The sequence below is a fragment of the Triticum dicoccoides genome, chromosome 3B (genome assembly GCF_002162155.2).
Source record: "Triticum dicoccoides isolate Atlit2015 ecotype Zavitan chromosome 3B, WEW_v2.0, whole genome shotgun sequence".
Lineage (NCBI taxonomy): Eukaryota > Viridiplantae > Streptophyta > Magnoliopsida > Poales > Poaceae > Triticum > Triticum dicoccoides.
In genome coordinates this window covers 203,400,606-203,414,161 of record NC_041385.1, presented here as the reverse complement: position 1 = coordinate 203,414,161, position 13,556 = coordinate 203,400,606, and the positions used below count along the sequence as shown (strand labels likewise).

The 13,556-nt window shown below is 43.2% G+C and overlaps 1 protein-coding gene across 1 annotated transcript; it reads right to left on the bottom strand.

Moving 5' to 3' along the window:
* Positions 1 to 2,104: 2,104 nt before the first annotated feature.
* On the bottom strand, positions 2,105 to 10,369 carry LOC119275547 (TOM1-like protein 9). Its single transcript, XM_037556410.1, has 10 exons — positions 10,085 to 10,369; positions 7,775 to 7,853; positions 7,183 to 7,281; positions 6,976 to 7,089; positions 6,637 to 6,779; positions 5,393 to 5,474; positions 4,607 to 4,692; positions 3,922 to 4,155; positions 3,253 to 3,749; positions 2,105 to 3,079 (listed from the first exon to the last, which is right to left on the bottom strand). Exons 1-10 carry the CDS (start codon positions 10,183 to 10,185, stop codon positions 2,361 to 2,363), a joined length of 2,154 nt encoding a protein of 717 aa, XP_037412307.1. The 5' UTR covers positions 10,186 to 10,369; the 3' UTR covers positions 2,105 to 2,360.
* Positions 10,370 to 13,556: the final 3,187 nt, after the last annotated feature.

The window sequence follows — 13,556 nt, the reverse complement described above, 5'->3', positions numbered from 1 at the left end:
ACTGCACTTATACGTGATCAACTCCAACGCGCTCAACAGCGCATGAAAACTCAGGAAGACCAGCATCGCTCTGAGCGGGTGTTTCAACCAAGCGATTGGGCATATCTGAAACTTCAACCATATATGCAACAGTCGGTGGCTCGTCGCACTAACCACAAACTGGGTTTCAAATACTTTGGTCCATTTCAGGTCTTGGAACGAATTGGAGATGTCGCTTATCGTCTTCTGTTACCAGCAACAAGCAAGATACACCCGGTGGTGCACGTTTCCTTGCTCAAGCCGGCCGCACCACCAGGTTCTGGCGTCGCGGTGGGTGCGCGTCGGAGGGCGCACACGCAAGCAGTACAAGATCGCATGGTCAGGGCTACCACTGTCCATGGCAACCTGGGAGTGGTCCAGCGCACTGACAGAGCTTCCTACAGCTTGAGGTCAAGCTGTTGCTTAAGGAGGGGGGAGTGCAACGAGCTTTTACCCTTTTGTTCCACACGAGATTTCTGTTCTCGTTGAGCTCATCTTAGAACACCTGCGTTATCTTTTAACAGATGTGCCGCCCCAGCCAAACTCCCTTGTAACTTGGGCCTCAATCCGTGGGCCGAGGGACCGGCCCATCGTACTCAGATAAATAGATGTTGCGTGTGTGGGTGTGAGGGAGGAAATGATGGTAGCCAATCGAGATCTTATCCCTAAGCTTCTTCTTCTCCAAGCCTTCCTCTCTCTGTAATTCTCTCTGTATTCTCCTCGAAACCTTGAGAATCTATGAACCACACCCTCACCCTGGCAGGGAATGCTATCTATACCGTAGCAAGGAGGGAGCCCGCCAGGCGCCAGCGATCCCGAAAACGGAAGTCGAAGGTTACCTATGCAACACTATTAAACGCCACTATTCTAGAGTACACAGACCAGAAGCTAAATAATACAGTACTGTATTACTTCCTCCGTCCGGAAATACTTGTCCTTGAAATGGATAAAATGGATGTATCTATAATTAAAATAAGTCTAGATACAACTATTTCGAGGACTAAGTATTTCCGGACGGAGGGAGTACTACTTGGATGCACCTGCTTACCCTCTCGACGGTGGTCTCACAGTACTAAACCGTAGTCACTGGTCTTTGTCCGTCGGAGCCACGCGGAACCGCGTCCACCGCAGCGGTTGTGTCGTCGCCTGACGGCGGCCGAGGCAGCGACTACAGCGAACCCGGACAGCCAGCGGCAGGGAGAATCCGGCTTGGCGTTTCTGCTCACCTGAACGTCGGGGCAGTGGCGTGGCCTGGATCGAAGCAGCCTTGCAGCAGCAACTGCAAGAGAGCCATGTCCCACGATGCGGAATCCATCTTCACAATACGACGCCGTCTTGGATTTGGTCGGCGACGACGGTCGCCGTTGGCGGCCCCGCCCAATGTGGTTCTGGCATCGGCGATGCGGGCGTCCTGCGTCATGCACTCGTGCGTGCTGTTTTTTTTTTACAGTACGCAATCGCTTATCTTAGCATTATATAGAAGGCAGATATATGTACGAGCGTGCGTGCTGTTTGAACGGGAGAGATGGGCATGAAGCATGATGGGTGAGGAGGCTTAACTGTAAGCAAGATTAGGGATTGATCGTGGGATTAGTGCCTTGCTAGCGCCCAACATTGGGAGACTAAACGAGCCAACGACGCAATGCTGTCGCTATATCCCTATCTGAGCCGGCTTGACCTTGTTGATAACAGCCGAAAAATCTTCATGTATGTGCTCCTAAGTACAAGGGTCCTGGAGTCATAGTCGTCACTGTTGGATATCAAATCTCATCACATGACGAGAAACTCTAACCTCATCGCCCCAAACAAATGACAAGAACCTACGTCGGAGCTCTGTCGACTACGTCCGAACCTGAGGATTGCCTATAAGGGTCTCCATCCGCCGAGCCTATAAGGGTCTCCATCCGCCGAGTGCCGCACCTACTAACGTTCAAGTCGCCTGAAATAATAAATTTAGAAAAATACGAGCATAAATGTCAAGTCTAGAATTTGAACTCTGCTTAACCATCCAAACCATCCAACCATAGTTTGGTTTCAGGACTAGCATGTCATTATGAATTATGTCTATTAATTATCAAGAAAAAAATGCCTCACAACAATCTAATCTTTATTAAATCACCATTTACCGACGTTGGTTTTCCTCTCTGGCGTGACCAGTACACACGTCGTAACGAATTTAATAATGGAATCAATGTGGGGAAGCAGCGTCAAAAACTGAAGCTTACACATCCAACGCAAGAGAAGAGAGCTACACAAGTGTATATGATCAAGCCACGTGGGAAATTTGTAAGAAAAAATAGACAAAATATATATTGGACCTCTTACACTTTCACTCGGTCGTATCACGAAGCTCTGTTCTGCTTCGTCTTGGCGATGCTGAGAAGGTCGCCGAAGAGCTTGTCCTCGGGTTTCGACGGCCTCATGGGTTGCGCCATTGAGGATGAAGAGGGTGCTGCCTGATAGGTCGAGTTCATCCCCCCCATGTAGGAGCTGTCTTGCATGGAGAGACCATACATACTCTGAGAGAGGCCGTTGGTACCAGGGTACCCATACATTGCTGGCCTTCCCTGGTTGTAGTACTGTGCTGCTTGCTGCTGCACATAACCGTACTGCGTCGCCATCCGACCACCACCGCCGTACATCTGCTGTTGTGGCATTCCTCCAAACTGCGCCCCCGGCATTGGTTGCGCATACATCATGCCTGGCTGCGCTCCTGGCATCGGCGACGGTTGCATACCAGCGAACTGCATGCCTGGCATTGGCATGGGTTGTGGTGCCAAATGTCCATACTGGTTTCCATAACCTGGCTGCATCTGCCCTCCAACAGTTTGGTTGGACTGCATTGCGTGAGGTACCATAGCTCCTGGTTGGTTGTTATACATTGGCTGCGGTTGTAGACCTGCCATGTGGTTGTTCTGCGGTTGTAGTGGCTGCACACCACCGAATTGGCTTGCTGGAGGTGGGAGAGGTTGCATACCACCCAATTGGCCATTTGGCATTTCATTGCTTGGCGCTGCCGGAGCCTCCCAAGGTGGAGGCGGAAGGGCTCCACTTTGATCATCTACAAAATTCACACAAGACTATCACATATTCTTCAAACGGATCTGCAGGAATGTAGTGTGTTCAGATATGCAGAAGTCATGCAAGCGAAACCAATTGAACTGATAATGAAGTACTTCCGACAGATATAAAAGAGACATGCAGAAAAGTAATGATCTAATTTGCATTGCATACCATAATTTACTTGCTGTGGTGGGGGTGCTGCATGGTTGGCAACTTGACCATTCCACCCGGAATTCGTGTGATTATACTGCGACGCCGGGTCGTAAGATGTTCCAGGGTTTACAGCACTTCCATTAGAATAGAGCGCCACCTGCTGAGGAGGCTGTTGTGATTGTACAGGATGCTGGGTTGCATTGTTGTATGGCTGTGATCCAAGAGGAGTGGGACTTGAATCGAAACCAAAGGGGTCAAGTGATTTGGCATTGCTATTAGCAGTATTGTTTTGAGAATACATGTCGACAATTGCCAGTGCATTTTGATTTGAAGTAGAGTCAGCCAATGGATCAGTGACCGGTACAAGAGCCAGTGAATTCTCTGCAGTGGATGGGGTATCATCCCAGCTAAGAAGATCAATGCCAGAATCAGGTTTTGGTGCAGCGTTTGCTGAGCCATTCGATACCGGAGGTGCTGGAAGCGCTAGTTGCTCAAAAGGAGACGGCTCACTGGTGCTGGTACAAGGGCAGATCACACACAAACAGAGGTTAATTAGAGGAGTTATATATAAAGTGCAACTCAATATATATGGATGTCAACAAAGACTCTTTTAAGTACGTATTGAAATCAATCCTTAACATTATATAGAAGTAAGCATATACAAATGTGATAGAAGAAGCCTAAAACCTTTGATTTTGCTCTGTTTTAGAATCTTGGCTTGTAGGGTCATCAATATCTACTAGTGCTTGCTCTTTCTTAGAGTCTTGGTTCGCAGAATCCTCAGTATCAACTAGCGCCTGCAGAGACTTTGGCCTTTTCTCCACTCGAACAGCAATGCCTGCAGCAATTGCGTCATGTTTTGCTAGAACACGCTGCAAATCATCATTTAGTGCAAGCCCTTGCGACAAAAGTTCCTCATCCCTGTAAATAATAAGAAGAAAAATAGTCACGTAATATGTAGATTCAACACAACAAATACGGAGTTCAATTACATTATTTAGCTAAACAAAACAGCACAAGCTACTCGTGTCAGCTTTTAATGACAAACAATGTTTTTGAAGTATCCAGATACATTAACAGTTATCTCATAGGTCCTTGAGTGATAATACTCCCTCCGTCCGAAAATACTTGTCATCAAGATGGATAAAAATGGATGTAAGTATTTTAGGACGGAGGGAGTAGAAAACAAGTGACAAAGCAGATCTTTCATCGTCCTCTTATCCGACGATCCAAAAAGGTGCTTAAGGAAGGAAATCTGAGTCACACAAAGCTACCTATATCTTCAAAAATGGCATCCACTAACATTGGATACACCACACTAGTCGACTGTCACCGATGCAAAATTTAGGTGATCCAAAATAAGTGCACTCACGAAGCAGTATTAACTAGCTGGACCACTCTCTGCTTGTAAGTGCGGCACTGATCAACAAGCTCCACAATTACTTCCTGTCTTAGTCCCTGTGTACACAGCATTTCAAAAACATAATCAGCAAACATCAGCAATTTCAGAGAAGGTTGTAAGTGTGGAGCTTTTTCTACTTATGTATGACATGAATACAGCAAGAACACCATGGATTTGAATTTCTAATTAAAAATGCATTTTTATGTATATCTATACCGATCTATATGAATTTACATCTTGATGCTGAGATTTGGAAAACACGGGTGTGCCCAACACATAAGATAAGCCAGACATACAGCTAAGGGTTAGCGGTAAGCATACTGAATTTTACATGCTTTAATACCTTGCCATGTATACTTGATGGTAACATAGATAACAGGTATGTGGTATTTCAAGCGATGTGATCAAATACACATCGAACAGGTTATAGGTCATGTCTAAGATAGTAGGCCTTGAAGCCTTGGCATCTTGGACACCTCGGATTGGACATCATAAATACTGATTAGTGTTAACGGAATGTAAGCAAGTTGTACAAAAGCATATTTTAAAGTACAAATGTACAATCAATTCCATATGATTACAACAAGATTATATCTGAAACTAAAACTGGTCAGGACATACTTCCCAAAGAAAACATTTATAAATCATAAACTAACAAATCAGGATACCAGGTTCAACTGTTGGTTGCAACTTTATAAAGATAAGAGGTCCATATTTTTGTGCAGATTGAATTAAACTCAGATGGAATTTTGGTACCTCTCTGTTTCCAGGGTCTAAAGCATTCAACATCTCAGCTAGTACATCCATGATACCACGAGCATTTTGAATCTCTGACATGCTGAAAATAAATGCAGTATTCAGTTCAATCCATCCTTGAAAATAACATAAGGTTGCAATACAAAATGGGGTAAGACTGCACATAAGCTAAACTTAACATAGATGTGTTGTGTTCAAAGATGCCCACTGGAGACACAAAAAGAGAAGACCTGGTGTCTTATTACATTATAAAGAGGCTAAAACGACTATCTGGAGTTCTGGACATAAAACAGAATAGCTTTCTTCATTCTTGAATTTACCATTTCTCACAGGACTACATGAAGATTCATGTCATGTCCAGTGCTTGAAACAAGTTGATAATAAGTCATGAAAAAAATTAGGCTGCTACAAGGAGAAGATTCGAAAATCATTGCACACTGTGATTCTATTGTTTCATGTCATTTATTTTTACCTCATATTACGTAACTAAGAATCTCTAGACTGTTACAAAGGGAGTAACAGAAACTAACTTTATACAACATTCCATGCTCAAGTTTACATTTGAAATCACAAACCAGAGTGGGAATCACATTACAATGGTGAGACACAATAACAAAATATACAAAAGTTATAGGGAAATGACAAGACTAAAAATAAAGGCAAAAGTCTGATTCTACACTTGGTTGGCATTTAAAGAGCGCATCGTAAGACAGTCCGCTAAAGGATCCACACAATTTTGGTCATTCGCTGGAGCACATTGGACCAATTAAAATAGTACACTATTCTGACATTTATGATAAATAGATAAACGTTAACAAGAGCCCTAATTGCCCTTGGAAGTCGACTCCCACCAATTAAAATTCCATCCACTCCAACCACATGTGAAGAATCCTATGTTTTTCCTGCGCACAATCAAATGTTCATACTAATTCTGTAGTATTGAAGATGGCATGCACTCCATTTCTGTGTTTTTCCTATAAAGCATTTTAGAAATCCTGCGAATCAAAGAGGCCCTAAGTGATATTTTTATGTCTAATGTGTTCTAGCAAATAACATGATTTCCAGTCTCCATCAGTAAATTATCAATTTTAAAGTCTGTTTCAGTAATTGCCAAACTAGTAGGTCCAGAAGCAAATTCTGCCAATTGAACAGTACCACCTCAGAGCAGAAAATAAAACAAAAGGAAAGAAAGCACACCTCAAACTTCAGAGCAGAAAACAGAAACAAAAAGAAAGAAATCACACCTCAGAGCAGGGAAGTCATTTCCAGCAGAAGATTCAGCTTCGTCCCGTTGATCAGGACTACGCATACTTTTCACTGCTTCAGACTGCCCATTAAACAGTGGTGCAGGTCTCTCAGACCTCTTGGGGAATTGAGCTCCAGCACGCTGTAAGGGGGAATAACAGCATAATTATTATTTGAAACGGAAAGGTACTTTTCAGAATTAAATAGCATTCCATGTATTCATCCTGAAAAACATCAAGGTTGAGATAAAATCATATCAGTAGTAACATTTTAAAATAGAACAACTGGCTAAGTGATATGTTAGAGCCTAATAAATCAAATTGGGCTTGAAAGTATACCACTAATTCATGGTATGCTGCATAGAATTGTGGATATCTTGAACGTGGTCCCCCCAAAGCTTCTTGCCATGTATCTATTAGAACCAGAATCTTGTCTTTGACGCGTTGATCAGACTGCAAGGTGAAACGAATAGACCATCATACGTCAGCACTCAACAGATTAAAAGAAAGCCATCGTAGTTTTCAGAATTATGACGAATGATAAACCTTTTTCTTCACTAGCTTGACCATCTCATGCAACAGGTCCCTCTCTGCAACATGCATGTGGAATATATCCCCACAGTTCTTGATTGCAGTTTCCAGCAGCTGGAGTAGAAGAATATCATCAGTTCATCATCAAGACAGTAACTGAATCCTGCTTACACCCACAAACCATAACGAATCGTAAACTAATGAAACATGAAACTACAAAAATAAATTGATTAAAAATCAGCTATGTCCTCATCGATTATACTATTTTTTTTACTGGGCCAGATAAGAACAAATAGTATATAAGTTAATTACATAAGATCATCTGATTTAAAGGCTGGAATAACCGTTGCACCCATTTTCAATAACATCATGATGTTCACTGCTGTTGCAAGCAGCATGGGTATGATGAAATGAACATCTACTCTTGAAGCATAGGAGAAAGATGCACACAAACACGAACTTCAGAAATGCAGACAAAAAATGCAAACAAAGCTAAGCACCAGACAGTTACGCTCAGTTCTATTGAAAAGGCACACCAGCATGATTTTCTCTCAATGACTATATAAAACTATAATTAAAGAGCAGTCCAAACTGCAAATAAACTTACAGTTAGTGCGAGAAGCTGAACTTTTGGATTTTTGTGTGCAATTCTTTTTCTGAGAGCCTTCACGACATCTTTGGATTGCCTGTTACCACGTTGAATGACTAACAACTATCAGTATTTGACAACAAGTAAATCATCTAGTGCAGGAAATTAACAGTAACTATATGTTAAGATGCTTCTTCTGAGTCAGCCCAACTATTTCATCTCAAATCACAATAGTTGGAATAAGAATCAAGGAAAGCAAACTATATTGATATGTTTAAAAATTGCAATAGAAACTAATTGTTGCTCAAAACCAGCACATAATAAACAGCCAAATGGGTATCGACTGGCCTCCAATGCTAATCTAGCAGTAACAAGTACTCCCTCCGTCCGGAAATACTCGTCGGAGGAATGGATGTATCTACATGTATTTTAGTTCTAGATACATTCATTTTTATGCATTTCTCCGACAAGTATTTTCGGACGGAGGGAGTAGTCAACTGTGTAAAAAACAATAAGTAGTCAAACGAATTGTGCTAAGCTAAGTAAGCATACACCACCTATGCAGATAAAACAATGCATCAAAGTATTCCACTAATAAATAATCTTTGGAAGTTTGGGGGAGAGTACAAGTACAGCTAATAATTAAAGATAAGATTAGATAATTACGAGGCAACAGCAACAATGACTTTTCATTTGGTATCTTTAGAAGATATAGTCAATTGCGTCAGAATTAACTTAGGAGCTCACCTTAATGGACTCTACTTCGGCAGAACTAACAGTAAAACAGGATTAACAGTAAACAGTTACTACTGGAAAACGATGGACAGCCAGTGACCTATCCCGACATGGTGTAAGAGCACCCTGGTCATTCCCACATAATAAAAACTACAAAATCAACAGCTATGCCGAATACTTGTTCACTTTCCAATTTCTTCAGATTGTCAGAGTTTACCATGAAAAACTAGGCTAGGTGAAGGATTGTTGGGCAGCTCCACTGGTGTCAGTGTGCACTTCGGTGAAAAAGCAATTCAGCATTCAAGTAGCATTTTAACATAAATCTTTCAGAACCGAGTTAGCATCATGTATAATTCTCTTGTATATGATCTAATCCAATTATTATTAGTTCAAAGTTATTGCCACATAGCATAAAAACTGTTGGCAACTAGGCGATGTTGGCATTACTTAGTTGCTTCCTTTTGTCCTGGATATTTGCAAGCTACGGTGCTCTTTTTAGCTGAACTTTGTAATGATGAACTACATCTGAGTGCAGAGACCAGAAGCAATCAAATCTTCCTTCTAAAGAAGCATAGAAACTGCAACCGGAAGATTAAAAAGTTGTAAAGTTGTCTTCAGGATTGTAAGGAAGTCAACAACATAGTCTCTCATCTTTCATGTGACTTGTGAGAGACTAAATAACCTGCATTCTTCATGCAGCTCTAAGCAAGTGCCTCCAGGAGCAGCAATTTTTGTTTTCATTTCTTTACTTTCTATGGTTTGCCCTAAGGTCCATGAACGAGGCACAACTTATGAAACTCTCAGGTTATCAAGTGAGTGGATTGACCGGAGCTTGCAAAAACCTGACTCCAGAGATATTTTCTCCTTAACAAAATGAGGCATCCAGTCCATACTAGAGGGGCAAATATTTGAACACGGGTATGGGTCCTGAGCGAGCTATCACTGGAGAAATTTGCACGGGGTGAAATAGCCATTTGGTTCATTTATCCAGCAAAACGAATGAATACTGACCAACGCCACAGGGGTAGATGACTACCACGCTCTTGACAACTGAGTCAATTGCAGAATGTCCTTTGGCGCTTTGCATCAGTCAACAAACAGAATTTCTCTGCACTAGCGAATCTCCATTCAACAATGAATGGGGATTAGAGAAAACACTGTTAAACCTGAAAACAGAACACCATTTCCCGAGAAAACAGTGCGCAGATGGCTGGAACCAGATCCACCGCTCGCAAAATCGCAATTCCCAGAGCCACCCACCCGATTGTATCTGCGTATTTGACTTGGGCTCTCCAGGAAGATCCAAACTCGAGCCGTTTGTCTCGTTTCGGTCAAAACTAACCGCTCATAAAAGTCCACCGTTCCCAGAATTTGTCGGGATTGGAAGCATTTCGAGCAATCACGCTGTCCCGCGACATAAAATCACGCTCCATCCTACCCAGATCATGACAACTCCATCCACGCCATAGCTCCCCCGCGTAATACAGTACGCCACAGCCAACTGCCCGACGTACGAAGCACGCAGGGCAACGTACTCCTACTATCCCGGGCGACAGGGCAGGGATCGGCGGGGCGAGGGGGAGGGGACCGTACCCGGGGTCGCGGTTGCAGATGTCGCAGATCTCCATGTTCTTGGCCCAGTCGGGGCCGATGAGCATGTCGCTGGTGGCCCGGTCCACCATGGCGCCGGCCATGGTGCGTCGCCGGGGAGCCCGCCCGACCGGACCTGGCCTCGGAGGCTGCGCCGCCTGGCCGGATGCGGATCGGAGGCGGGCTATTGGCTGCGAGCACGAGGCCACCAGATTGGCCGCGTTCCTTTCTCGGTGGGCGGCTTGGCTCGGCCTGGCTCCGTTTTTTTCCCTCTTCTTTTTTGTTCTGGTTGTTTATAGGTCGTGCGAAATTAGCTGTACAGTGTACACTGTGTGGGTGTTCGATGCTTCGACGGCGACGAAGACGACGGTGATGATGATGTGATAATAGATGGGGGCGGTTAGGTGACGGCAGATCTGGCGGTGGCAGCGTGTGTTCTTGCGTGATCTGAGCTGTCCGACACTAGCTTTGGAGCGCGTGATTTTACTTTGTTTGGCGTAATTAATTCGTTTCTTCACGCAGGCTTCGGTTTGGAACGGGACGATGGATGGACCCGCTCAAAGAAAATCAAAAGAATTTAAATGTTCTTTTAAGAAGAACTTCCGATATACTACCTCCATCGAGGTAGATACAAAGAACACCAAAAGTAAAAAATACATCCAGATTTGTAGACCACCTAGCGACAACTACAAACATTGGAGTGAGCCGAAGGCCGTCATCGCTCCTTCCTCATCGGTGTCGGGGCAAACTTTATTGTGGTAGACAGTAATTTAAATGCTTTTTCATTTAGAGGAAGACTCCACTCCTAAATATATTTTTTATATTTACAAGTGTTGTGACAGGCGAGAAGGCATTAGATCACACCACAGGTCGGCATGTTCATTTAGGTTGGTCTGTCATATGTCATGGTATGCAAAATCGACCGAAACCGAAAAACGAATTAAAAAACTGAAATGAAACCGGTTTGGGGGGGTCATGTTCTGATTATGGTTTCGGTTTGCAAAACAGTAAACCATATTCATTTAGTTTTTTGTTTAAAATTAAAATAATCTGGTTAAACCGAACAAAACCGAAAAGGACTAGCCACACCACATTCCCACCTCCCAGGGCCAACCCAACTAAAATATTGTTGGCACTACCCTTCTTTCCATCCAACCCTAGTCACGGGAACCCCTCAAACAGTCAGCCTCACGCACACGCACTCACGCAGAGGAGAGGATCAAATGAGAGAGCACAACATTGTGGTAGCACCCTAGCTAGATCAGATTCCGGCACATCCATCAAGCCATACTCCTTCCTGCCGAAGGTGAAACTCCGTCCTGCCGGCACCGGCGAAGCGGCAACGGAGTCCCGCAACCCTTCCCCCGGGCCCCAATCCGCGTCGCAGCCGTTGTCGGAGCCCGATGAAGACATAAGCCGTCACCGCACCGGATGGTAAGGCACTTCATTCGGTCTGGAGAGCTTCCCATTCAGTATTGCGCATTTGTTAAGCGTTGTCATAGGATCGTAGTTGTTCAACAACAGTTAATTGCAGTATTGGATCTGTATAGTTGTGATGACTTACAGTATCATCTCCCCGATCTCATACTACCGAATAGTTGTTCAATACTCCATTCGTCCCATAATGTAAGAACACTAGTGTAGTGTCAAAAACGTCTTACATTATGAAACGGAGGGAATAGCAATTAATTACAGTATTGGATCTGAATAGTTGTGATGACTTGCAGTAGCCTCCCCGCTCTCATGCTACTGAATTGTTCAGTACTCCCTCCGTCCGGGTTTATTAGGCCTAAAGACAACATCTCTTAGACCAAGACATATAGTAATTTGCGCACATTAATTCTTTCGTTTCACTCCCAATGCACTCTCTCACGTGCATGCAGCCAATGAAAAGACACACATGAAGTGTATTAATTTCCCAGCCATGGCACCAACAACAATGACTTTCGATGCAACCAATGAAATGGTTGCATGCATGCACCTTTTCAAAACGAGGCCTTATAAAAAGGGACATGCTTGTGATGCTGAGAGACCTAATAAACCCGGACGGAGGGAGTAGCAATTAATTACATTATTGGATCTGAATAGTTGTGATGACTTGAGTAGCATCTCCCTGATTTCATGTTGTTGAATAGTTGTTCGGTAGCTACTATTTTACAAACCACACCGCCATTTGTTGAGGATCCTGATGACTTGTGGTATCAATTAATCTGGCATTTGTAAACACATACATAAATGTTTCGTATTTAGTTATCCAGTAACTTCTGAATTTTCCAATGTTGGTTCAACTGCTGGTCACTAATACTGACTGGAAACTACCCAACTTATTTTTTCCTTACCTGAAACTCTCTCAACATATCTTTGATGTTACCATTGACAATGTTTTCAAGAAAAGGAACACGAGGCCAAAGGCATGGACGCACTTCACATTTCTTCATGCGTGGAGCTGGAGTGGAAAGTTGCTTCTTTTGTTTTCATGTGTTGTGCTGGACTTTGGTTGTTCCAAAATTTCATGTGTGCCTGTACTCAGCTCATGCACCAGAATTTCATGTGTATTTGTACTGAACTTTGGTATCTTTATGTGTTCCAGAATTTCATGTGTGCTTGATTTGTGCCTCATGCAATTCCGCTTGAGCTTTTATTGGACATGTGTACTTGTTCCAAAATTACAGGTGTGTCATGTGTTGAACAAAATTCAAGTGTGCGTCATGTACTATTTTTGTTTCTTCATGTCGCCAAATCATGTCTTGCTCAAAAGTTCACATAAACTTTGGTTAATTTGGTTACTACCAAAACCAAACCGAAAGCAAACAGTTATTACTGTCACCGAAACACATCTATGTATAAAACCCTATAACCTGAAGTATAAAAGTTGTATAAGCCAAACAAAATCAACTGAATGCACACCATGAGCCATATGCTACGAGACCAGGGATGATATTAGAGATTACATAATTAGGGGAAGATAGACAACTCTAAACACCTTGGAGTTTCTTGAATCCCAAATTTCCTAGAGGACTAGGAGAAGAATGAAAGGTTGGAACGACATATTGAGACCATTGGGCAATGGACTAGACCATATGTCACTAAACAATGAAAAAAATGGTATACACCAAGAGCATACCAAATTCTCCTAGCAGCGGGGCAGGTGAAGAACAAATGAGCCTTGTCTTCGATAGTCAAGGCACAAACCTTCTAGGTGGCTGAATTGAGCAACGTTTTCGATGTAGATTTGCGTGGGTGTTGAGCGTCTCAAAGTAGAATAACCACCCAAACACCCGAAACCCTGCATGGCACACATGATTCCTAAAATGAATGATACGCTTGGGTCTAAAAGTTGCAATCCCAAGGCCTCATAAGCTCCTTTAGTGTTGAATGCCTCCTTTTTAGGAGTGTGTGAGTATCTGGAGCATCCACCACTGACACACTGATACGCCTCCAACGTATTTATAATTTTTGATTGTTCCATGCTATT